General features: G+C 36.1%; 1 protein-coding gene across 2 annotated transcripts in view; it reads right to left on the bottom strand.

Annotated features, from left to right (window-relative positions):
• Positions 1-1,157: 1,157 nt before the first annotated feature.
• Positions 1,158-25,692, bottom strand: part of kansl1b (KAT8 regulatory NSL complex subunit 1b) — a 103,098-nt gene continuing 78,563 nt past the window's right edge. For both annotated transcript variants that reach the window (XM_056453352.1, XM_056453351.1), the window contains exons 6-15: positions 23,851-24,022; positions 15,594-15,759; positions 10,085-10,267; positions 7,306-7,473; positions 7,063-7,205; positions 6,858-6,976; positions 6,707-6,764; positions 5,080-5,192; positions 4,550-4,805; positions 1,158-3,847 (exon numbers count right to left, since the gene is read on the bottom strand). In XM_056453352.1, coding sequence (XP_056309327.1) covers positions 3,614-3,847; positions 4,550-4,805; positions 5,080-5,192; positions 6,707-6,764; positions 6,858-6,976; positions 7,063-7,205; positions 7,306-7,473; positions 10,085-10,267; positions 15,594-15,759; positions 23,851-24,022 — 1,612 coding nt within the window. In that variant the 3' untranslated portion in view covers positions 1,158-3,613. The remainder of the gene's footprint in view (positions 3,848-4,549; positions 4,806-5,079; positions 5,193-6,706; positions 6,765-6,857; positions 6,977-7,062; positions 7,206-7,305; positions 7,474-10,084; positions 10,268-15,593; positions 15,760-23,850; positions 24,023-25,692) is intronic.

Here is a 25,692-nt window from a genome sequence, read left to right as displayed (position 1 = left end):
GGCTGGCTGACTGAAATTAAAAGTATGAGCATATACCACAGACTGTAAAGATGGGCATATACCCCATTCACATCTGAAAACAGGCCTATAGTCAGATAAAATCAGGAACATGAGAAACATTTATCAAAAATAAGTGTTTTACTTGGTTATGTGTCGTGGGCCTGCTTGCATGGTTTAGCTATACACTTAAGTGGAATATAATATATATGGAATAAAGCTAATCTGTTTCATGGTCAATTTAAAGCAAGAATTTATGACAACACTGGCATGAAATGCAGTAAACAGTAAAGCTATTCGCTAACGATTACATAATAACTAACAACCAGTCGGGATCTCAAAGATTTTATGAGATTAATGTCTCCTGTAGGCATTTCTTTTTTTTTAAATCACAGAATTTACATGACTTTGCAAGCTATTCTGGAAAATAACATGGCATAACTACAAATATTTTGATTACAAAAATGTTAATTCATTAATTTTCTTTTCAGCTTAAACCCTTTATTTATCCGGGGTCACCACACCACCAGCGTATGTTTTACACAGCGGATGCCTTTCCAGCTGCAACCCATTACTGGGAAACATCCATTCACTCTCATTCACACACATACACTAAGGACAATTTAGCTTACCCAATTCACCTATAGTGCATGTCTTTGGACTGTGAGGAAAACCGAAGCACCTGGAGAAAGCCCAGGCAAACACAGGAAGAACATGCAAACTCCACACAGTAATGCCAACAGACCCATTCGAGGCTTGAACCAACGACCTTCTTGCTGTGAGGTGATCGTGCTACCCACTGTGCCACCCTTTACAAAAATGTTCAACTTTAAATGTGGCCTACCTATTTGAATGGAGGACACCTACAATTAAAAATAAATCAAAATTAAGAGTGTGATACTTATTTTTTTAATTGAATAGATTCATCATACCTGGTCTTTAGCATCCTTCTGAATGGTTTGTAGTAGTTTTACCCAAGTGGCCTTTATCCAGAAGTCCAGGCGATGATTACAGTGCAGATAAACGAGTAAACCCTGAACATTAGTTTGATTTCTAAATTAAAAAATGGATTAATCAGTTAATCAGACAAAACTTGCTTAATTTATGAACCTGATAGATAAACCTTTTTTACTAAAACAGAAAGACAGAAGGCATTCAAGTACAATATAATTCACTTTTAATTTGAGAAGCACAAACGTTCCTGTCTGTCAGATCAATTATCGATAAACTTTTTTTTTTCTTTTTACTCGTTGCCTCTGCATAAAGAAAGTGTTAAATATTCTCATGTGTCTTCTCCCTAGACAATCAGGACAGCTACAGCCTGAACAACAAACACAGTAAAGAATCAAACAAGGTATGTACAAAATAAACTTTTTTTTGTTGTTGTTGTCTTTTTGTACAAACTATTACATGCTAAAGGATATACCAGACTCACCCAACCCTCATTCACCACATATGAAATTCAAAGTATGAAAATAACTCACACGATACAATATTGGCTTTTGAAAGCTAGTCAAACCTTATGGTACATTTGCCTGATAAGTACACAGACCCCCACAGAGAACCATAATTATTAATGATATTAAGAATGAACGGGATGACGGGTTTCTCAGCAGGAAACGGGACAGTCGCGGATGGTCCCCTTATGATTTGCCACACAACCTCAAAACAAAAGAGAAAAAAAATACGAGTTTTCTGACGCTATGGATGAAGTTACACTCCAGTGAGTTCTAAAGGAATATATTAAGGATTTCTGGTTTACATGACATCCCTTAAACGAGAACAAATGGCTACAATAGCTAGAATCGTTTGACGACGGATACAAAGAAGCTACTTATAAAACTCATAAGTAACTGGTGTCTGCTATTAGACTTGTACATTCGCATTAGTTAAAATAACAGGAAGGAGTTGCAAGCAGTGACTCAACTGACCTGGGAATAAACCGAAATCATTGCTAGTAATGGAAGAAAAAGAAAAAAAAAAAAACAATAGGGTTGTGACCGACAGCAACTGAGGGAGCCAACGAATGAAAACTTGCCAAGTCCTTTTGTGTCAAGCACTTTCTTACTCAAACATCACGTTACGGGATTGGATAATGGCTGTACGGCATAAGCCTCAAACTCGATTCCTGGAGGGCCGCGGCTCTGCACAGTTTTGTTCCAACCCTGATCAAACAAAGCTGATCCGACTAATCAAGGTGTTCAAGACTACTATAGACTATAAATCAGGTGTGAGTTGGAGGTGGTTGGAGCTAAACTATGCAGGACTGCGGCCCTCCAGGAATTGAGTGTGAGTTCATTGCTGTAGGGCAGGACTGTCCAAACTTGGTCCTGGGGGGCAGGTGTCCTGGAGAGTTTAGCTCCAACCCTAATCAAACACACTTGAAGCAGCTAATCAAGCTTTTACTAGATATACTAGAAACTTCTTGGCAGGTGTGTTGAAGCAAGTTGGAGCTAAACTCAGCAGGACACCGGCCCTCCGGGACCGAGTTTGGACACCCCCGCTGTAGGGTATTGCAGATTGTGTTTTATTAAACAAAGACATAGTTTAAACCAGACTAATCAATGGAGGAGCTCTTATAAATGAGGCCAGCAGACACACACACACACACACAGACACACACACAAACACAAAACAAACAAATGGCAGCACTTTTCAGTTTATACTGGAGTGATTGCATATCCTCTGGACTAACCTGATCATGCATAGCAATGCCAAGTGCTTCAAAACTCACATTAATGCAAGCTCACAGGAGAAAGGGCCACAATGCTAAGCAACAGTGCAATCGAGTCTTTAATATTAGCGGCCTGCGCATGTTTATTTGGGTGCTGATTGTGGAGTCACCGACAATAGTGTCGTGCAAGAGAGACCGATAAAGTGCTCTAATCAGACGTTATTTAGAAAGCAACACAGTTGTGATGAAGGCACCTGCTCTCTCTGTCGCTCTGACAGAAACGGGGCCATGGTATACAAGAGAACACAAAACAGAAATGAAAGCAGAAGCTGTGATTTATCCAAAATTCCAGACATGAGAAACATTTGCTGTAATATGAAGGGAATGTGGAGAGAGAAAGAAGTGCTTTCACACAGAGAGAACAAAGAGAGGCATTGGCGCCATTGTGCAAGTCTCTTGTAATCATCATTATTGGCTTTATTTTGGTGTTTTATCACTCCAGTATAAACCGTGAGGCTGAATGGTTAATTTCTGATGGGACACTGGAAAACCCAACGCAAGCGGAGCCCCTCAGATCAATAAGCAAGCTAAGGGGGAAGTGCTCTTCTGAAATAGACGATAGGTGTAGGAGCTTCTTATCTTAGTTTAGCCCTCAAGCTAATCTTTCCTTCTTTTTAATATTGAATTAATTTTTTATTGTCCTAAACAATTTTATTCCCCAGTGACCCGAAATTAAAACGCGTCTCTTTATATATATCTCCATACAATTCACTAAAAACTGTGAAAGAATTTACTGATGTTTGAATATCAAACAACAGGGACTTTCATTCGTTTGGTTGTTGTTTTTTTCCGTCTACGTTGCTGCTGTTTTAGGAGTTTCTGAAAGCTGGTGGATGATTGGGGGGGGGGGGGGGGGATTGGCGGGTGGGCAGAGTCTAGGCTTCATCGGTGAGTAGGTTTGGGTGGGTTGGTTGGTTTCTGCTTTGCGCCGTCATCGCAGAGGGGTGACGAAGGCCCAGTGTCGGACTCCGACTTGGACGACCTGCAGCCGGACACCCGTCGAATGGTCCTGCATTGCCTCTCGCCAGTTGGACTGAGATGGATTTCAACTTCCTGTTGCGGCTCCACATCTAGTGGAAAAGTCCGACGTTCCCATGGCTGTACCGGCTGAGGAGTCTGAAAAACAAACAGAGATACACCAAGTGAATATAAGCACAAACAAATGGGAGACAACTGCACCTTAAGGTCAAATATCTGGCAAACTAATTTTTTTGTTTGTTTTTAGTGCTCCAACATGACTTTTTTTTTTTTTAAATATATATATATATATATATATATATATATATATATATATATATATATATATATATATATATATATATTTCAAGTCAGTGTGTCCAACACAGTTTATTTTTCCCTAAGGACAGCATATTTTTGAACTATCTTCCATGAGAGAGCTGTGTTTTTGAAAACAACAGCAGTGTGACAAGGTGCTGGGCGTCTTAATGTTTAGCTATTAAATGTCAATTACCTTACTTTAGAACACGTTCCACCCTCTCTTTATGTTTTTCAGTTAAGTCAAAAAATGCACATTTCAAAGCACTTAATGGGACCTTTAACTGGATGCTGCAAGTTTAATGTTCAACTGTTTGCTTCAACAAAAATTCACAATGGCCTTTTCATATTATACCAATAGTAGGTCTAAAAAATACACAATGACATTCCTGAAAATGAAGGCATATGTCACACAAATAAAGAATGCAGTCCAAATAAAACATCAGTGTTAACTTGTTTTTGGCAACTGAATGCTAAATATATAAAAGTATGGGGATTTCCATTCATTTAAATAGCTCCATCACTTTCACATAAGAGGCTTACCATCTCCTCAAAGGTATCTGGTGTGGAACAGCGTGTGTCCTCATTGGACAGCAGCCGGTGCGAGTCCCTGGAGGCCGGTGTGTGCAGGCCGGTCAGCATCAGCATTTCTGGGCTGGCTGGGCTGGTGGGAGACGCCACCGAGCTGTACTCATGCAGCAGGTGGAAATGCGGCGTGTCTGGAGATGAGGGCTGCGGTGTGGAGGGGTTGGTGCCGCACAGTAAGGGGGTTGTCCGTCCGTCCACAGACTTGTATGACCTGTGGAGAAAAATATTACCATGTGACATTGCTGTAATGCCCGTTGCTTAATAACTTCTCGTAACACTGTTGCAAGCAACCAGCCTGTTGTCATTTTGTGCAGCAATTTTAATCTCTAGAGTTTAAAACTGCCAGCTTTCTTTTATAAGATCAGCTGCCACCATGAAGTGCAAAAATCAGCAGTCAGCTACACTCTGCAAATTTATTAATATGAAAAAAAAGCTGTGCTGGTCGCTTAAAGGGGATAAAAACTAATGTAAAATCTGTTTCCCACCTGCTGCCTCTCCTCTTTGCGATGTTGCTGGCAGTCCAACTCCATCGAGAGCGTTCCTGCTCCTGTAATGGAAGGTGAAGCTGGGAGAATGTGCCATCAGAGAGATCCTCGACCTGAGAAAACAAGAAAATTGAATTAAAAACACAAGCTGGAAAGTTTGATGCAAAATGTTACCTGTGAATCCTTTTGAGTGAATCATTTATTCATAACAGTATTTGTTTTCAGAAATCTCAACATATGCAGACTTGTGTGTTCATTTCAGCTTGCAGGAAACATTGGCACATACTCTACAGTAGTTTATCATCTGTTTGAACTGCATATGGATCCCTAAAAAAATCCTGACTGCCAAGATTTTAAATGAGTATCTCACACAATAATTGACATATCTGCAGGAATTTCAATTGAAAAATGACTATGCTTTCTATTAAGATCAAATATTGGGGAAGGATGTGCAATATTTATTGCATATAATTATAAATTGTAACAAAACACTGCCAATATAATACACCTGAGAACAAATAATAGATAAAAAGACCAAAACTGTCCATTAGATATGCACAAGATGTTTTAAATATCATGTTTTAATTATGGAGATGGACTGGCTGAAATAAAGCTGTTATAGGCGGGGGAGGTGATGAAGAAGCTCCCGCTGACAGGCTGGGGGTCAGAGTCCGCAAAAGCTGAGGCACATCATTAAAGATGCGCTATCTTTGTAAATAAACTGCCGATTTGAGTTTATAACGACTACATTCTCACCTGAAAAATGCTTAAAACTTTATTTTGTAACACAACAGAGGACTATTTTTAAAGCCGGTTTTCTCCTCCGCCATTAGCTTTCACTGGTAAGGCTGCAATGCATTCTGGGATACATGTGCTTCACAAGTTCGCACAAGTCACCTCTCAATGCATCATTGGCCAAAAGGGCGGAGCAAGTGCACATCCGGGAACTTAATCTGTACTTGGCAAGATGTGAACTTTGAATTGGAACAGTACTTCGGCTACGGCTAATGACGTTTCACGAGGACACAAGAACACAAGTACAGACAAGAACGCATATTGAGAAACAGCCTATGTCTGTCTGAGGTATTGGGCATAGTTAATATTTAACCACGCCCCTCCAACTGTCAGTTTTGACAACGCTATAACAACACACAGAAATGGTGAGGAAGAGGTGTCTGTTAAGTTGAAACAACTCTCCCAAAACCCTTTTCCTGATCCTTTTGAATGAAACACCTACTTTCCTACATCCAATCATCTCGCTGTAGGAAAGAACAAGCCACGCCCACTGTTTTCTCATTTAATATTCTGTTTCTCTTGAAACTGCACCACAATACGAAAAGGAAACGGCTGCAGCTTCCGGTTCACGCAGACTTTAAAAGTTAGTAAAATACTAGTTGGATTTAGGTACTGGGTAGCATTAAGGATGCAAAATAAGGTCATACTTTATAAGTGCTAATAAACCGTTAATATCTTAATAATGTATATATAATAATCCAGTCGCAAATGGTGAGAATTGTTACTTAATATAACAATTACGTTATATTACTTTCAACATTTCTCAACCTATAATATCCTAAAAAAAGCATACACTTTTCAAACTATAATATCCAAATATCCAGAGCCATACCTCCACCGCATCATCCTCTTCAGCTATGGGCTTGGCAAAAATGTCCACTTCTCGCCAGCTACAATTAAAAAGCAAAGGGTAAAATACTGATTAGAAAGGGAGCAAATCTTTGAAGACTGATGCAACAAATGACAGCGTCTGCATTTCTGACCTTGGGGTGAGAATCTCTTTGTACTGTAGTTTCTCCACTCGAGTCGTGGCGGCCACAGACATGGGGATGACGATGTTATTGATGTCAAAGGGACTCTCTCCTCTTCTTCTTCGAATAGTCTGAAAGAGTCATGCACAACCATAAGATATCTGTTCTCGTGGGTTTGGACAAACAGACTTGGGAAAGCTTTTCAAGAGAGTCTTACAGCGGCGGCGTTGCTGTTGAGGTGCAGGGGTGTGGAGGTTTCGGAGGCTGATGGCTGTCTCATCAGAGGACTGTGGGTGGGTGTGGTGAGAGTGGACAGGGATGGACATGGACTTCCGAGGTCCATGTACAACTTGGGAGCATCTGCAGACGAGAAGCCAATTGAATGCATTGTTTAATTACAGTAATATAGTTAATTTAGAATAGAAATAGACCAAATGAGAACAAATAAGAAGAAACACACTCTCTGAGCGGTCCAGCGAAGGTTCACGGGGTCTCTTGCGGCTGAGGCTTCTGTCAAATGAACTGCTCTGGCGGAAATGCTGGCGTGAGTCAAGTTTACTGGCGCTCATTGGGATTTCTAATGGCTGACGCGACACCTTCTCTGAACGCACCTTATGATGTGGCAAACCTGAGAGAAAAAGCAAACAGGAATAAGTTTTGCATAACTTATGTGCATTGCTTATGATTTCATTTTTAACCCTTGTTTACTGTTCAAATTGACTACCCTTTTGTTATGTTCGCAGCTGTTTTGCCCCATTCACTTCCATTATAACAACATTTATTTTTTTATTTCAAAGCCATCATTCACTCATGATTGTTGATGTTTTTCCCTGTTGGGAAGAGGTCAAACTTTTAATTATTACTGTCGATCATCAGTTAGTAGCATTAACCCTTTAGATTAAAACCCTGTGCAAGAAAGTTTCCAACTTTTATATGGAGTTCTATGGAGTAAAACAACAAATTATAGTGTGCATGCATAAATACACTTACTATGTTTGGAGAGCTGAGTTGCTTATTTTTTATTTTCTCTAATATGTCAAGGTAAGTGTGTAAAGGTCTCTCTCGCACACTATGCTCCCATATAACCATATCATTTTAAGACAGAGACTAAGCTTTTTTTGCACTGCAACTGATGTAAACATTAAAAATATAAAGTTTTACCTCTTCCCAACAGTGAAAACCTGCAACATTTAGGAGAACATGATATGGTGTCATGGCTTTGCAATCAAAAAATGTAATTATAATGAAATGGGGCAAAAACAGCCACAAACATATTGAAAGGGTAGTAAATCAGTGTATTGTTAAAATGTAGAAAATGCTCAAAGCATTTTCCCAAAGTATGTGTCAAAATAAAATATCAACAAAAATCAGTTCCATTTGTTGAAATAGAGAGATAGCTGTGGCCAAATTAAGACTCAAAATCACACCAGTGTGGATGAAAACATCCCCAACATCACATAAAGATTAATGTTACTCCTCCTTGTCATAAACTAATGGTTATTTTACATAACTTCTATATTTTATTGCACATTTTGGTCATTTGTTTTAAAAACCTCACAGTGCTTCCCACAGGAATGAAATATACTTGTGGTGATAGCCGGATTGAAACACACCTTTTACCCACATACATAAACAGTTAATTATATGTGACAAACAAAACATTATATGACTTTTAAAACTATTTTTATTATTATCCGTTTAAAACTTTTTCTTTTCAATGGGTTAAAGTAAAAAAACTATTGAAATAAATCATAAGAAATCCACTATTTCTCTTACGCTATTCCAGAGCCATGTGCACCCACTAACAGATCAAATCTTCTTCTCTCCATCTCTCATTCAAGTCCAGGTTGCTTTATTGGCATGAAATTATGTACAGTATTGCCAAAGCATTTTAGATGTATAAAATATGTAATATATTGACATCATCAAATGAATAAAATATACAGCAAATGAGAAATGACAGAAAAAAAAGAATAAAAACAGACAATAGCTCTAAAAATTATAATAATTACAAGGATAAAACGTGTGTATTATTTAGTTAATTACCCATTTCAAATGCTGTACAAATATTCTGCAGCCAATTTTTGCAGAGTAATTAGTAAGGTTTTTCTGAGTCATTGAGATTAAAGTAATTATTTAATGTCTCTCTAGATCTTGCGGCTGTGCGCGTAAAATTAATGACAGCTTATAAAAACAAAACCAAAACCCGGACATTTCAGTAGATTTAGAAACCCCGGCCGGACGCAAAAAGGTGCGAGTCTCTGTGGGTCTGCAGAGCACGTGAGTGTTGACAGTTCTCGCACACACAGAACAAACAGTACAAAACAGGTAAACAAGAGAAGATTTTCCACAACTTAATCGCTCGCGGATGTTTGTTTATATTAGGCGGATACAAAAAACAAAACAAAAAAAAAAGTGTAAAAAGGATGATAATAATAGAAGAAAAAAAATGGTCATTAAATATACTTGAGCAGCTGTTAATATACCTGGGCGGCCCACCCAAGTAAAGTCTATGTGTGGGAAGCACTACATCATTGAAATTTTTTACCCTAATGAGTTTTATTATTAAAGGTTATTGTACATTATTTTTGGGTGTTGCATCATATTATTAAACCAAATCAACATATTTTTAACCTTATCTCTAAATTTATTTGTAATGTCATCCTTTACTTGTAAGAACGCTGTTGATTGCCAAATGTTTCGGTAAAACATCAAGTGAAAGTTGCAAATATTAATGTGCACAAAAAACAAAATAACCAATAACACAGTAATATTTAAGCAAGGAGTGTTCAAAAACGTTAGTTATACGAAACAGCATCAATTCTACATCTGGATCCTGTTTAGACTTCAATTATTCATATGTATATATAAAATAGAGTCAGCAACTGGGGCTGAACTTGTATGATGCCAGAAATAACTGCTGAGTCACTGCAGCCAGACACTCACAGGCCACTTTAACTGCCCATACATGCAGCCACATTTAGACTCTCCTAAAGGTGTAAGAATTTGCATCGATGGGAGAAAACTCAGCTCCTGACATTTCGGATGCTGAGACTGCAGGGAATTTTCTCTTACAATTAAACAAACAGCCAGAGCTGTGGCCTAGATGTTAGCATGCAAGATAGAAACATACATACTCCAAATCTCTTACATACTCATTTCCAATAAAATCGAAGTCAATACATGTGGCTAATGAATTAGATCTCTTGGTGTCTTTAGCTGCTTTGAATCCCACTTACGGACTGTGGAAAGGTGAGAGTTGATGAGTCTGTGTTTGTCTTTGGATGAAGGATCTGATATACGGCTACCCAAACACAACTTGTGCTTGAGCGAGATCTTCTTGATGGGCTTAATCTTCTCTAGAGGACGATTCTGCCAGTGTCCCTTCAGCACACGTTGCATATGTAAATTCATCATCACATCTGAGAGAGAGAGAGAGAGAGAGAGAGAGAGAGAGAGAGAGAGTGAGTGTTCATTTCAGGTAAGATCAAAACATCTGTTCCTCTTAGTCTGTGCTCTAAATGTAATAACTTTCTACATCTAGCACCAAACTTTCCAATTCCCAATAGGCAAGTCTTGCTCTACATCGTTTTCTTTTTGAATATCCTATTTCACTTTTAAAAACTGAATCAGATCAATGAAAATATTCCATAAAGAATATAAAGAAGTCTGAAAGAGCACTGCAGAGGTGCATTGTTAGCAAACATCTTCTCTTTCAGTTTGAATTACAGTATTAATCTTACAACTTCCAATCTCCATCTTGACGTGTTGGAGAGAAGTCAATTAGAGTTTAATAATTAAAAACCTATTAATATGAGACGCTGAAATGATAAGCACCACATTTTGAAATGATTTATGAGCAGTCACAAAATTTTCATTCTCTTGACTAAGTAAAAATATGATAATGGAAGATTTCGATCATGCCGATTTGTTCACAGTGAAGTTCGCCAATGCTACCATTTACTTCCTAGATGGCGAATTCTGTCCACTTAGCTTATCAGGCCATACTGCATGACTGTGCTGCTTCCTGGACTACATTACACCTAATAGATTTCGCTTGGGACTACAAACTTCACAGCTTTGCTTTTTGCACCCTCCTTTCTGATAACATTGTTTGAGTCATGTTTATTTATCTTCTGGTTTCATCCACCTTACCTATTACCTCACACAAGTTAATAAAAACTTGAGATCAATTAGAATCAAACGCAGGGGTGCCCAAATTCAATCGTGGAGGGCCAGTGTCCTGCAGATTTTAGCACAAACTTACCTCAACACTAGAAAGCCTAGTAAGGGTTGATTAGCTAGCCCTGGTGTTTCTGATTGGGGTTGGAACTAAACTTTGCAGGACACTGGACCTTAAGGATCGAGTTTGGGCATATCTGTAATTAGGGTTGTCACGTTACTGGAACTCGGTACCAATTGATATTGCAATTTTAAAAACATTCATTCCCCAATAATATTTGACACCGCTAATTTGTCATTGCATTCATGTGCTCAACAGATATGACTGTGATTGGCCATGAAGGTCATCCGTTCACTGAACTCATCACTACTGTTTACTGAGTGTAACCACAGATACAGGGATACTGGAGCATTTCAAAGTCACGTCAATCAGCTGGTTTGTCTATAAGCTGACATATACACTATCTGCTGATGAATCGCGGCTTTAAAACACTCCAGTGTCCCTGTATGTTTTAACGCTCAGCAAACAGCGGTGAGTTTAGTGAACTGATGACCTTCACGGCCAGTAAGTCATTTCTGTTGAGCATGTGAACACAATAGCAAATCAGCAGTGTTTAAGAACAGGCTCAACAGAGCTCAAAATGTTAGCTGGATGTTGAAATGGGAATTTCTACAATTTATGTATCAATTGGTACCGAATTCCAGTATTGTGATAACCCTAATCTTTATTTTTTTAAATATTTTTTTATACACATGGCTGTCTATATTTGTTTTTTGAAAAATGTTTTTGATTGATGTTTGTACATCATACTTGGGTGTCAAAGTAGTAGTAGTTTTTTTTATCATTGGACAAGGTAAGAGTATTTAAATAGTGTGTTTAATAGTAATTAAATAAATAAATAAATAAATAATTCAATGTGCTTTTGCAAAACAATCAATAGAAAAAGAAAAGAAAATACAGGAAATAATGAAATTAATAATAAGAAAAAAATACATTCATTGATGTGAACAAGTCATAAAAAGCACATGTACATACGATGGAAATACAATATGCTTTTCATTAAAACAATCAATAGAAAAAAAAATACAGCAAACAATGAAATTAATAATAAAATAAATATACATTCAATGATATGAATGAGTCATAAAAAGACATTTATGTGCATTAACTAGGAATCATCATTAGACAAGGTAAAGGTATTTATATAGCACATTTTATAAATAATGGTAATTAAAAAGCAATAGAAGAAAGAAAAACAAGGAAATAAAGAAATTAATAATCATAAAAAAATGCTATTTTTTACTACAACTTTTTTCATTCAAATTTTTACATTGTGTTTACTTACTTCATCTATATTATATAAATGTATTATCCGCTTGTTAAGTGTGAAGCGGCTTCCGGGTCCAAGCACTTTATCTTGTAATTGTATGGGGAGACTCAACAAACGGCTGTAATACTTATGAAAATCATGATCCCTATATATATATATATATATATATATATATATATATATATATATATATATATATATATATATATATATATATATATATATATATATATATATATATATATATATATCTCAGATAGCCAGAAAGTCATTAACTTTTTTTTAATTTGTTAAAATATTGATGGCCAGATACTGAGGTGTACACCGTGATTTTATATAAAATGTGTGATATAGGACTTAAAAGTGGTCAAACTAGTATTTTCTCTATTCAAATTAGTAACTTGGACCTGGAAACAGTTTTCCATACGTCATAAGAGACATTTATGTCCATTAACTAGAAATTTAACCAAGAGTTTTGCATTGCTAATACCACATGACACATTGATCAGTTACAAAAACCTTTTACAAACATGCACAGTGACCAAAATAATGCTTTGTAAACATCAGACATGAGTGTAGTTCTCCAGCAGAGGGCAGAACTCAACTCTAGTATTCATCACACTACACTATATTTTTTTTCCTCAATCTACTCAAATTTCACCCATGGTGTCACCTGCCTCTTCTACGACCATCATTCATTTGGACGAGACAGCAGAATACAGGACAACAGGCTCATAATAATGAGGGAAAATACATCTCTATCAGTCAGCCTGATAAAGCTAGCCGCTACTAGCACACTTAGGCAGAGTCAGATTGCACTGCTCTTTAAAACTGTTATCACTGCAAAGGTCAGGCAGGCGAATGCTTGATCAGCTAATCCAACCAGCACTGCCGACCTGAGATCAGCTCCTAAATTTCATTCTCCAGACATGAAAAGCAAAAATCTGCTCTGAGATCTGAGCACTGATGACCTACTCCAAACCCAGAGAGCAGCCTGGGGGTTATTTTTAGATGTGCAATAACCAGAATCAGAATAATTAACACTCAAATTAACACCTGGTTGTTAGGCAGAATTAAAACTCCTCATCCTTTAGGCAAAATGCAGGAAATGAACTAAAAGACGAGCTAGTCATGTGATTGATGACAATGTCTGCTTCAACGTGTATATTCAGAAGTAAAATTTGGTTATTAATTGAACAACTACGCATTAAAAACACTATATACACAAACAAAAATGGTCTAATAATAAACCCAACATTACATTATTTGAAATTGAACTATTACACTGAAATAATTGTGATTAAATTCCACAAATACTAAAAGATCAAAGAAATATAAAAGCATAATATTGTGATAAAAGTATACAATTTTTAAGCATTATCTATCTGATTGATTTTGTAAACTTTTCCTTTTACTGTATTTTCTCCTATTTATGATTGTTGCCTTGATGCTAGTTTGAATGTAACTGGTTATTTGAACAATCTATGACCTTATATATGTAAATGTTATGTTATAGTTACTGTTCCGTTGCATCGTGTATGAGGCCCCAGAAGTCATGAGTGTATGAGAACAAAAAGTCAAGCGAAAGCAGAGACTGAAGTACCATGCCAGAGACAGAGAGACTATTAATGTTACTATTACTAATCACTATAACTAACACACACATTTATCTCGATGACTAAATTGATCAGTTTAGTAGACACAATGACACATTTCTGTTATATTTCAGAACACATTATTTAAATGTATGGTGTTGTATTGCTCAGCAAAATGCTGTGATTTAATTTTATTGTTTTACATATTTTTATAGCTGTTATACAACAACAGATTGTGAACTTTGAATATACACAGCTTACTTTCCATAAGTTGCTGACATACCAAGTTTAATTTGTGGTTAGTTTGAAAATTGCTCATCGATTTCATTTTTGAGCAGCTGTTATGTTTTTGTTTTGATTTAAATGCATAACATTAATGGTGATAACTGATTCTGAATGATAATTCTGATTCCTTTATTTCATAAAGGTTTTGTATTTGTTGTGTATTGTTGCTAGTTTTCATACTCAAGCTGGAAAAGAACATGCTTAAGGGTTAAATACAAAAACTTAAGATACTTATGATACTGAAGCATCTGAATATATTATTATCACCTTGTGATTAGGGCTGTGGGATTAATCGAAAACGAATCGCGATTTGAAATGTTGTGATTGGCTAAATCGCAAGAGGCTGTGATATGAAATATATATTATTTAACTTCCCCCAACCAGAGCAAATGCGTGACTGCCGTCTGTGTGTGACAGTCTTACTAGCCAATTGAGTGAGCACACTTTCGTTCAGAACAATCAGAATTGCGCAATTGAACTATGCGGAATGTCCACATTAAAACAAACAGGACAGAGCGAACTAGTGGGATGATAGAGTCTGGCGCTTTAGAGGTCTTAATAGACGAATTAATATCAAAGAAAAACAGCACGTCGGTAATATGGGAATATTTTGGTTTCAAAGTGACAGAAACCAAACAAAATCAAGTAATTTGTATGAGCTGTCACAGAATTGTTGCCACGGCACGAGGAACTACAACAACCAGCACATAAAAAAAAGCACCACAGGTGGGTATATGAGCAGTGTAAGTCAACAAAGTATTGCCAGTGACATTCAATCTAGTAGCAAGCAAAGTCCAATTTTAAAGTTGTTTGCTAATATAAGTTAATATCTTTTCACTTCCACTCGCTGCATTTTTAGCAGTAAGAAGCTACAATACAGAATATCGAGCTGAAGCTTGACTACAAAATCACAAATCAAATCGAAATTGCAATATCAGTCAAAAAAATAAAATAAAATAAATAAATCACAATTAGATCCAAAATCCCACAGCCCTAGTTGATATATTTTTTATTTTTGTGCTGCTGGTCTGACTTAAATAAATTAGTGTTTAAAAATGTCTTTTTGTTTAAGTCTGTCTTGTGTTTTAGTTGTGACAATGCAAATGAATTAAAACTGTGAAGCTGATCAACAGTGTATTCTCCATGTAGCATTGAAGTGCCGTTATAAGGGCATTAACAGGAGCATTAAAAATGTTCCTTGGAAAAGTAACTCTAAAATTACTTTTAACAGTAACGCATTTCTTTTTGGTTTAAGTAATTGATAAAGTAACTGTAACTAGTAACTATTTTTAAGTAAATAGCACAACACTGATTCCAGACAGATGTAAATAAAGGGTAGAAAGAAGTGTCCTTACCGTCTGTAAAGGAGAGGATGGGGTGAACGGAGGGGTCGAACTGGGCCAGTCTGTCCAGCAGAGGGAGCTGATGCTGGGTGTCTGCAGCAGGATGAGCTCGTCCGCTGCACATCACACACTGAGAGTTCAGCTCACAGCCACAGCGAGGAGCCACTGACCTCTGAGCCTAGCAAAAAGAACAAAAGGAGGCAAGCTAATGTATGGGTATGGACCATAACATGGGGATAGAGAACAATAGGCTTGCATTGATATGGAAATGTTGGCCTATATTGAAAACTTTATATTTGGAAGCATTACTTGATAACAGTTCCTTGTGGATCAAATCAGGATAATACACTAATTTCTGAAGGATCAGGTGACACTGAAATCTGAATTGCTGCTAAAATGGGGTTTTCTTTAATAACAGTTGTGCAAATGAACAATTTATTAACACAACAGTTTAAAAAAAATTTAACAGAGAGAAAAGTGCCTACACTAAAATCTTTTAATTCATATACAATGACTGCTGTGAACACTTCTGTTGACTGATTGAGACTGTTGAGAATATTACTTTTGAAATTATAGCTAGTTTTAGGCCTGTCACGATATCTATTTTTTGTTGTGTGATATATTGCACCAAAATATATTGCGCTAAATGATATTGTCATTTTAAGACCATTTTATGCCCCTCATTATATGATGCCAGATTGATAATATCACCACAATGCAAGTACACTCTTCCAAAGAACACATAATATTTTATTCTTAAGATTATTTAAATTATAGTTTTAAGAATTTATTAATTAGGGATTAAAATCAGAATGTGAAAAAATGGATATCCTTAAATAAAAATAAATGTTAATAAAAAAAGTGCCAGGTAAAAAGTAACAGCGGCCGTGATATCTGCTACCATTAATTAAATAAAGAAACAATTCACGCAGCTTCTCCTACCGCAACAAATTCCATTTTTAGTTAATCAGGGACTGATGATGTTGTTCGCTTTGACTCACTGGATGGAAAAGCTGCTTTATTTGCACGCCTTCTATGCGATTTTCTAGTTTTGCGCATAAATTTATTTCACATTTTTGGATGGAAACAGCTACTGACACCTCCAGTAGAGATAGAGATCTTGCACAATCAGCTAAAATGTTGCTAGAATTGCTTTTTATGTATGGGCAATATATATTGCATTACCAAAAACGTTTGAGGTCATGTCCATGTGTTGTGTTGTGACAGGCCTAGTTAGTTTATCTCAGAAAAGATCTCCACATTTCTTGAAATCAATTCAACAGATGGGATTTCTGTATCTTTGCTTTGGGAAAGACTTAAAGCTTATTTACGCAGAGAAATAATGTCTCACTCTGCTTACATTGAGGAGCGTAATAAAAAGCTTTTTAAACTTTCTGAACAAATTGGTCAATTAGAAAAAAATGTATGCACAACATCTAACCACATCACTTTTAATGAGTTTTTTTGCAATCTGAATATAACTTTCTTTCCACTGCCAAAGCTCAAATCACGACATCTTTTTTATGAGTTTGGTGATAAACCAGGAAAAGCACTAGCACTGCAACTTAAAACAGTAAAAAACTTTCTTACCCAAATCCAAACCCAAAAGGTGATATTGTTTCAGACGGCCAAATTTATTGTAGCTTTAAGTTTTAAATAGTGAATTTAAGGCATTAAGGACCAAGGATCATTAAGGACAGCAACTGCAGAGGAAGTTTGGCCAGAGAAGAAACGGTCATGCTTAACAGAGCCTGGTTTCTCTCAAGGTTTTTCTTTTTTTTTTTTTTCACTTTTGTCAATTGGCGAAGTTTGTTCCACGCTACTTGTGGAGCTGCACATTGATGGATTTACTTTTCAGTGTTTGAACTTTCAGCAGTGAAATTTAAACCACACTGAAATTAACTAAACTAAATTTAAACTCTGAAAACTCTGATACAGTTTCAATCTACTTGAACTTCTATGTTAAGCTGCTTTGACACAATCTACACTGTAAAAGTGCTATAGAAATAAAGATTAATTAAATTGAGTGTTAAACTTCGGAGAGTTGTGCAGTGAAGTGGCATAACATCAAATAATTCAATAAATTGTACTAGGTACATGAATTAAATAATTCATTTTGTGACCACAAACCCAGGTAGTAAAAAAAAGTATCCAGTGATTGTCATAAAATATGCTGTTCATTCATCAAAAGCCGGCCTTTCAAGTGCATTCCACTGCGATCCTGCTTTTGTTAGTGAAATCTCTTGAGCATTAGCATCCAAAATGTCGGTCTGCCAGCGATCATTCTTTCTCGTTCTCCAGTCGACACTTCCAACCTGATGCTCTCATACAAATCTCTGCAGCAGATGACCACGCGGATCCTGAGCCGCTGACCCAGTTTTGCATGTGGTTGGGTCTCCAGCACTCGTGCTCATGTCATTAACCCAGAGCAAAGCACCGGAGAGAAAGAGCGAACGGGTTGCTATTGGCAACTGTGCCCGGTTTTTCCGAGCCTATTCAAACAAGAGTGCTTCACATTAGAGCAGGACAGTTTGTGCAGGCCCTATCATCTCCGCAATCATGCTGAAAACTGAATTACAAGTTGTGTTGAAATTACTGAACTGATCTGGTTTCTTGGCTGTAATGAAATGAAAATTCCGCAGTGTTTTGCAATAGATGTTGAAACAATGATCTAACAAAGCTTTCAGGGTCTTGACACACTAAACTGCTGCCCAGCGTTGGCTGTGTCTCAGCTGAAATGTTGCACTTGAACATATTTCAAAGACTGCAGTTAACGACCACTTATCAAATAGTCTAATAGAGGGTGAACCTGAATGAGAGGAAAATACTATCTATATTACTATATTGCAGATATCAATAGTCAATATACCTAATTCACAGAGGAAATTCACAAGTAGGATAGCGTATACGCAAATATAAACAATACCGATGAAACTTTTCCCTCTCACTGACTGCACCAACTCAACATTGCCAACTGGCCAAAAAGCTGAATAGACCTGACTGACACTCAGCAAAGAGTGAACCGTTGGCTTGGCATGTCCCAGCCGTTATACACAAGTTAAGAAACCCAACTGTGCAAAAACAGGGATTAAAATTGTTACAATTTTGCTTTTTGTTCTTGGTGCAGTTCACTTTCACACAACAAAGTTTCTAAACAAACCTAAAATATTAAAACATGTCACTTACGAATAAACTCTCTTCACATTGGTCAGAGTTTGGTGTAAGTTTCGGGATTAAACTTAGCTGTCATCATTATTTTAATTTATGGCAATTAGAAATGAGATGCAAGCGATTAGTTGCAATGGTGATACCCAAAGACATAATCATTAGCAAAAATAAATCAAGAGTTAAGAATTTCTCATACACTATCTGACAAAAATCTTGTCGCCTGAACAACAAATAATAACTCGACTTCTAGTTGATCATTTGGTATCAGAAGTGACTTATATGAAAGGCAAAGTCCTCTAGATTACGCTTTTTTATAAAATATGATCATGCATTGATTCTTAATTATGTAATTAAGACAGTGAGGTTTGCTTAGACAAAAGTCTTGTCACTTCACAGAAATGAAGTACAGTTTAGAATATAAAGTCATGGTGCCGTCGGAGCTTGGAGGACTGCATTTATACATCTCTGCAATGACTCAAATTACTTATGAATAAAGTCATCTGGAATGGTAAAGAGAGCGTTCTTGTAGGACTCCCAGTTCATCAAGAATCTTTGGATCCATCTTCAATGCCTCCTCCATCTTACCCCAGACATGCTCAATAACGTTCATGTCTGGTGACTGGGCTGGGAAATGCTGGAGCACCTTGACCTTCTTTGCTTTCAGGAACTTTGATGTGGAGGCTGAAGTATGAGAAGGAGCACTATCCTGCTGAACTTGCCCTCTCCTGTGGTTTGTAATGTAATGGGCAGCACAAATGTCTTGATACCTCAGGCTGCTGATGTCGCCATCCATTCTGCAGCTCTCTCGCACACTGTACTTAATGTAACCCCAAATTATGATTTTTCCTTCACCAAACTTGACCGATATCTGTGAGAATCTTGGGGCCATGTGGATTCCAATAGGTCATCTGCAGTATTTGTGATGTTGGGATGCAGTTCAACAGATGATTCATTGGAAAAATCGAACTTCTGCCACTTTTCTAAATGATCAACTAGAAGTGCTCTTACAACTGGGATTGACGACAAGACTTTGGTCAGGTAGCCTCATTTCAATTGGCAAGGGTTGTAAAATATCGATTCTATATCAGAAGTCATGTTAACCAAAAAGTTAATGATATTATATATTTTTGTATATATAAGATATTCATATTTGACCTAAAAATACACTTTTACCTGTAGGAATAAAATCTCTACTTATCATTCTCTCTTATTATAGCCATATATATATATATAATAAGAATGGCTATAATATGTGTGTGTGTGTCTATTACATATCCATAATACGCTGTGATATACCCTGGCTTGTTGGTTCCTTGGATCGTATTGCTTTCTCACTACAACCGAACTCATTCAGGCGATCTGGAACTGATTGTTTTTGCGCAGATCAGATCACGATTACGGTGTTCACGTATGCCAAAACAAACAGAACCAAAGGGGCAAACCCGCCAGGTTCCAAAACAAACATCTAGGTGTGAAAGGTAGGATTTAATATGGTAATATAATAATGGCTAAAAATCTTATTGCTTAATTCATTTAAACAAGCATGCACACACTGTTGAAAAGAAGACTTCACTTTCACTGCTCCTAAAAAAAAATAATAATCATTTTAATTCTTTCCAAATATTTACCTTAGTGAAGTTTTATAAAGCAAGGACATTTTCACAGTTTTTCCCAATCATTATTATTTTTTCTTCTGGAGAAAGTGTTATTTTATTTAAAAAAAAAAAAAAAAAAAAAAAAAAAAAAAAAAAAAAAAAAACCTTTAAGGTTAATATTATTAGCCCCTTTAATATTTTTTTTCCTCTTGTCCAATGACTTGCCTAACAATCCGAACTTGCCTAGTTAACCTAATTAACCCAGTTAAGCTTTTAAACTGCACCTGAAGCTGAATGCTAGTAACTTGCAAAATAATCTCTCACTCTTCGGTTACGATTACTATGTCATCGATTCAGTTTAATTCGATATCTCGGTGCAGCAACGATGCTTTCTATCCACAATCATATTTATTTCTTCAACACAAACATATTTGAATAAATTTTTTTAAATATATTTATACAGTATATTATCTGTAATACAATTTTGTTCTTTAATACAAGCAATCAGATAAATGAACTGTATATATTTAATTCGACCTGCTCAAAGAAAACCCTTTTTGAATGTTTCAAACAAAACTCAAATACACTCACAGAAGACAACATGAGCATTTATAGCAAATAAACTAATGTAAATATTATTCTGCTTGCTATTAGAGCGTTGTCGAGCGCATTTTTACATCTCTATGATTGGTCACTGTGTTCACACACACTCAACAGAAAGGGCTGCGATTGGTTCTAATACAGTCAGCACATACCGAATTGTCCAGATCTGCATCGCAGTGCATTAAAAAAAACAATAAATTTTTACATCCTTACAAAATAACTAGTAAAACATTATGCACTTTTGTCATCATGGCAAACACCAATTAAATCAGTTATTCGAAATAAGCTACTAATTAGTATTATGTTTAAAAATGTGTTGGGGGAAAAAAAAAAAATCTCTCTCCACTGAATAGTACTACATTTAATATTGATATATAACTTCAATGTTTCAACTACTAAAATAGCATCGATATGTAGCTTTAAGCCAAAAATATAGAGGCTTAACTAATCAGATTTGAAGTACATTTCAATCTCTGTCATTATCCAAACAATAATGGACATTTTAAAAGCTATTGAGTTTCTGCCTCTAACTGGGAGCAGCGTTCATCTGGAGTGCTGCTTAAAGCATAGGAATTGGATTGTGCAGATCAGTTAGCAGGTAGTTCATAACCAGCAGTGTGAGTGAATTTGGCTGTTAGTGCATTGATGACACTGGCAGCATTTCTCACAACATTTCAAGTGCGTTGACTCTGAATGACATCCAAGCGCTGTTATTTGTAATGGAGCTGAGCTCGACTGGGGTTGCGCTTATTGTTTTATGAACATGCCTCACAGTGGGTCTGTGTTATGAGAGGAATCGAGTTTTAAAGGCTGTTCGGAGAGCAAATGGATCTGTAAAAGCAGTGCAGAGACTTTGCAGCCGTCTAATGAATGCAGCAAAATGCAAATATTAATATAGCAGATATGTTTCTGACATTCAGAGAACAGCTGTCTGCTGGGCAGGAACTGTTACACCATGTCCCAACCAAGCGTGAAGCTATGAATGATTAAAATAGCGTTTCTATGTTAATCCAAGTTTCTGTCCAAACTAGTCAAACTACATTATTAGAGCTGCTTCCTTTCTATTTCACATAGAAAAATGACTGATGCTAAATTCTGATCATGTATATAGAAAAAAACATCCAAATACAAATGGAAAACAGACATGGAAGATGATAGAATTATTCCATAAATACAGTGAATTCCACAGGGGAAGCTATTAAAGGGAATCTTGCTAGCTATTAGTTTAGTTTATTGCATTTTAATAGATTCTAAATGTCAAAACTGATCATCATTTTTATTAAATCATAATTATTGATGTGTGATACTGCCCCAAAAAAGTTTGAATGACAGGATCACTGAATTCAGAAACAAACTGCTGTAGTGTTGCTCTCAGACGCATGTATATTCTGCTCCGGTTTTGTTTGAAACTATTTTTGTAAAAAAAATTAATTATTGGTAATAAAAACAAAACAGACAATATAGGATCTAAAAGTAGAACTTCCTCAATATTAAAAAGCATAGCCTAAAATCATTATTACATTTGCAATAGTGTTGATGTTCTGGAAAAATCTTTCTTGCCAGTTTGATATCACTATTAACTGTATCATATCTTTAATAACACATTTTGCTGTCATAACTCAAATTAAAGGGTCATTTTAACTGCATTCTTATGTTTAATTGTACCGTTAATATTAGTTAGGGCTGGGCGATTTGGCAAAAATGCAATTTATGCGATATTGAATGATAACGATATATATATTTCAGTATAAGTTGTTAATGCTTTCAGATTTAAAGGAGAACACCAATGACTGAAGCCACAAAGGGTCCAGTAAATAGCATAACATTTGACCGATAAATTTGTTGGCTCAAAATTCAGTACATCTATCAACACACTTCTAGATACCCACTGTTGCACATTTCTGCTGTGTGATTGGCTCTTAGATCAATATAGAGTAAAAAAAGTCCAGAGCTTAATAATGTTATTAGCACAAACTATTTGATATAGCCCTAATATTGATCAATATGAGTAATAATAATATCTTTGGCCTTTTTTTTTTTTTTTTTGGACCACTGATTTCCTAAAATAAACTTTGCATTTCACGATAATCCAGCGCAGCTCTTTGATAAGGAGCTGAACTCTCCTTCCTCTCTATGCAGTATTGGATGAACAAGCATATTCCTCTTTCTTTTTCTAGAAGAGAGGAGAACAAAGTATCACAGCTTGAATTAACTCCAAAATGTTTTGCGTTTTTCCCCCCGAATGGATTAATACACATTGTGCATTGGACATAGTGTGCAAGGTTTGTGTACCTGACGAAATTTTCGGATGTGAATACGGAAAAAACACATAAGAAAATTTTGGACTTCAGTGTGCAAAGACCTTTAGGTTGCTTTGACAACCTCTACATTGTAAAAGCGCTTTATAAATAAAGAAAAAATAATAAGTAAATGAAATAAAGATTAATTGAAAGACGACTTATTTGTTTATTGTATGTAGTCCCTTGTAAGAAATTCATAAAAACATTTTTTAACTGCTTAAGGCGTTTGTCAGAACTTAAAACACAGTACATGACAGTAATGGAGCAGCACTGTGGTCTCTGTAAAACTGCAGTTTCTGTGTCACCTCTATTTAATCTGCAACCTTTGTAAGAAGCCCTCTGGGACCTTAAGAAGCTCAACTCGTCTTCAGTAAAACATGTCCACAGGTGACAGCTAAAGAGCTCGATTCTTCTGTCTCGCACACCTCACACTACAGCTTTCACGGCCCATTCACACCAAGTGACCTTCACAGAATCTGACATCGTACTGACTCACACACTTGTCTTTCTCTTTAGTCATACACTAAAAGAGCGTTCAAGAGAGATTTTATGTCAAATTTGACGTAAAATGTGCAATGTGTCAAATGACAAATCTATCCTTACCTTCCGATTGAAACTGGTAAGTGAGCCAGGCCGCAGAACTCTGCGTTTCCTGCATGAGAGCAGAGGACGTGTGCGGGCTGCCACGCACGTGTTGTCATTCACAGGGAAGGCAACAGACCCTAAACGGCTCTGTTCATCTACGTCTGAGGTGACAGGGGAATCTGACCGGAAGCTTGAGAAAAGAACAAAATGAACAACCTTAAAAAAGATTTTTTTTGGTGGTCATAGACTTTCATGAGGTAAAAATAAATAAAAGAAGCTTTAAATAAAAATTTTATGCACAGCCTAAAATAAACAATCCTTAAGCAACAAATGTCAGTGATTCTGGGAAGACGATTCACATGTACTCTCTCTTAGCAGTTTAGCATCATTTATAACATGTATTTGAAAATGCAACATGAAATGAAAAGATTGATGCATCCAGTCAACGATTTGAGAGAAGCGCCTCTATATTTTCTATCGAAATAAAAGCCTTGTGGTTGGAAAAAAGGTGGAAAAGCATGTTTCTAGTACAGTTTCATGATTATACACTTAGTTTATTTATTTATTGCCACATGGCTATTTCATGGCAAGATCAAAATACATAAAAACATTACATGATTAGAATAACTTCATATTTTAATAGAAGATGATACTCAAATATATAAAGAGAAATAAATAAAATTCATAAAAACTGTATAATAAAAGTTAAATATGACTTTTCAATTCAATATTTGATAAATAGTTTAAAACATCCAAAGTATTTTCATTACAAAAATCTTGTCTAATGGTACTTAAACTTTCAAATTCTAATAAAATATGTTTTATTGTGAAAGCAGCTTGACAGTAATTACATGTTGGGGGTGCTAATAAACCTTTGTAAATGTACTACTATTATAATTATTATTAGGGATGAAACGATTCTATTCACGATTCAGTCACAAATTTTTACTAAAAATAATTTGAAACAAAAATTAAGGTGAAGAGCCCTTTCATTTTTTTGATCTTTCATCCGGTCTACGTGGTTTGGTTTATTATTATTATTTTTTTTGCATATAGACGTCTGTGACAGAAGTTTTTCACTGTGCTGAAGATTTATTTATTTGTTGTTCTGTTAGTAAACGTTTTTTTTGCACACAGTTTGTGTTTTGTCTGGCACACTTCACTGCTGTCATTTTACTCTGCCGCACCAGCTCTTGCTTGCCTCTGATGTGCAGATAAAGCGAGCTTGCGCCTGTAAACAGCACCTCTTCTGTTCAAAAAATGTATGGCGATTCATTTAACATTTCTACCGTTTTGAATAGTCACATATTCTAATCGATTTTCAACCAGTTCACGGTGAATCGTTACATCCCTAATTATTATTATTATTAGCAAATAGATTTACTCACTATATAAAATAATGCACATACTGTTTAATGGTCGAAAAAAGGCAATGATTTGTTGCACTGTCCCGTGTGTTTGTTTCACTCACCAGAGTTATATTGTTGATAACAGTCGAAAATTATGCTCTGTGGATATTTCACTAATGTACATACACTTATCTATGCACAAACTGCACATTCTCACTGGAAAACATTGTGAACAAAACTTATTTTAAATATACTTGTTCCTGCTGCTTGCAATAAAACAAAATAAAAATTTGGTAAACGCTGGTAAAACTCACTCGTTGTCAATAAAATGTATTAATTTTATGGGCTTTTTTGTTTGAAAACAAACAAAATGAATCATTTAAGTTATTGAGTTCAATAAAAGTATTTATTATTATATATATTACAAAGCCTTTCCGGTTTTAGTGGAGCACATCCAGAATTTTCAGTTTTGGCCTAGGTTTTTTTTTTTTCAGTGCATCCCTACATTTAA

Source organism: Danio aesculapii, chromosome 3 (assembly GCF_903798145.1).
Source record: "Danio aesculapii chromosome 3, fDanAes4.1, whole genome shotgun sequence".
Lineage (NCBI taxonomy): Eukaryota > Metazoa > Chordata > Actinopteri > Cypriniformes > Danionidae > Danio > Danio aesculapii.
The sequence above is the reverse complement of the archived record's forward strand: the minus strand, read 5'-3'. Positions and strand labels throughout refer to the sequence as shown.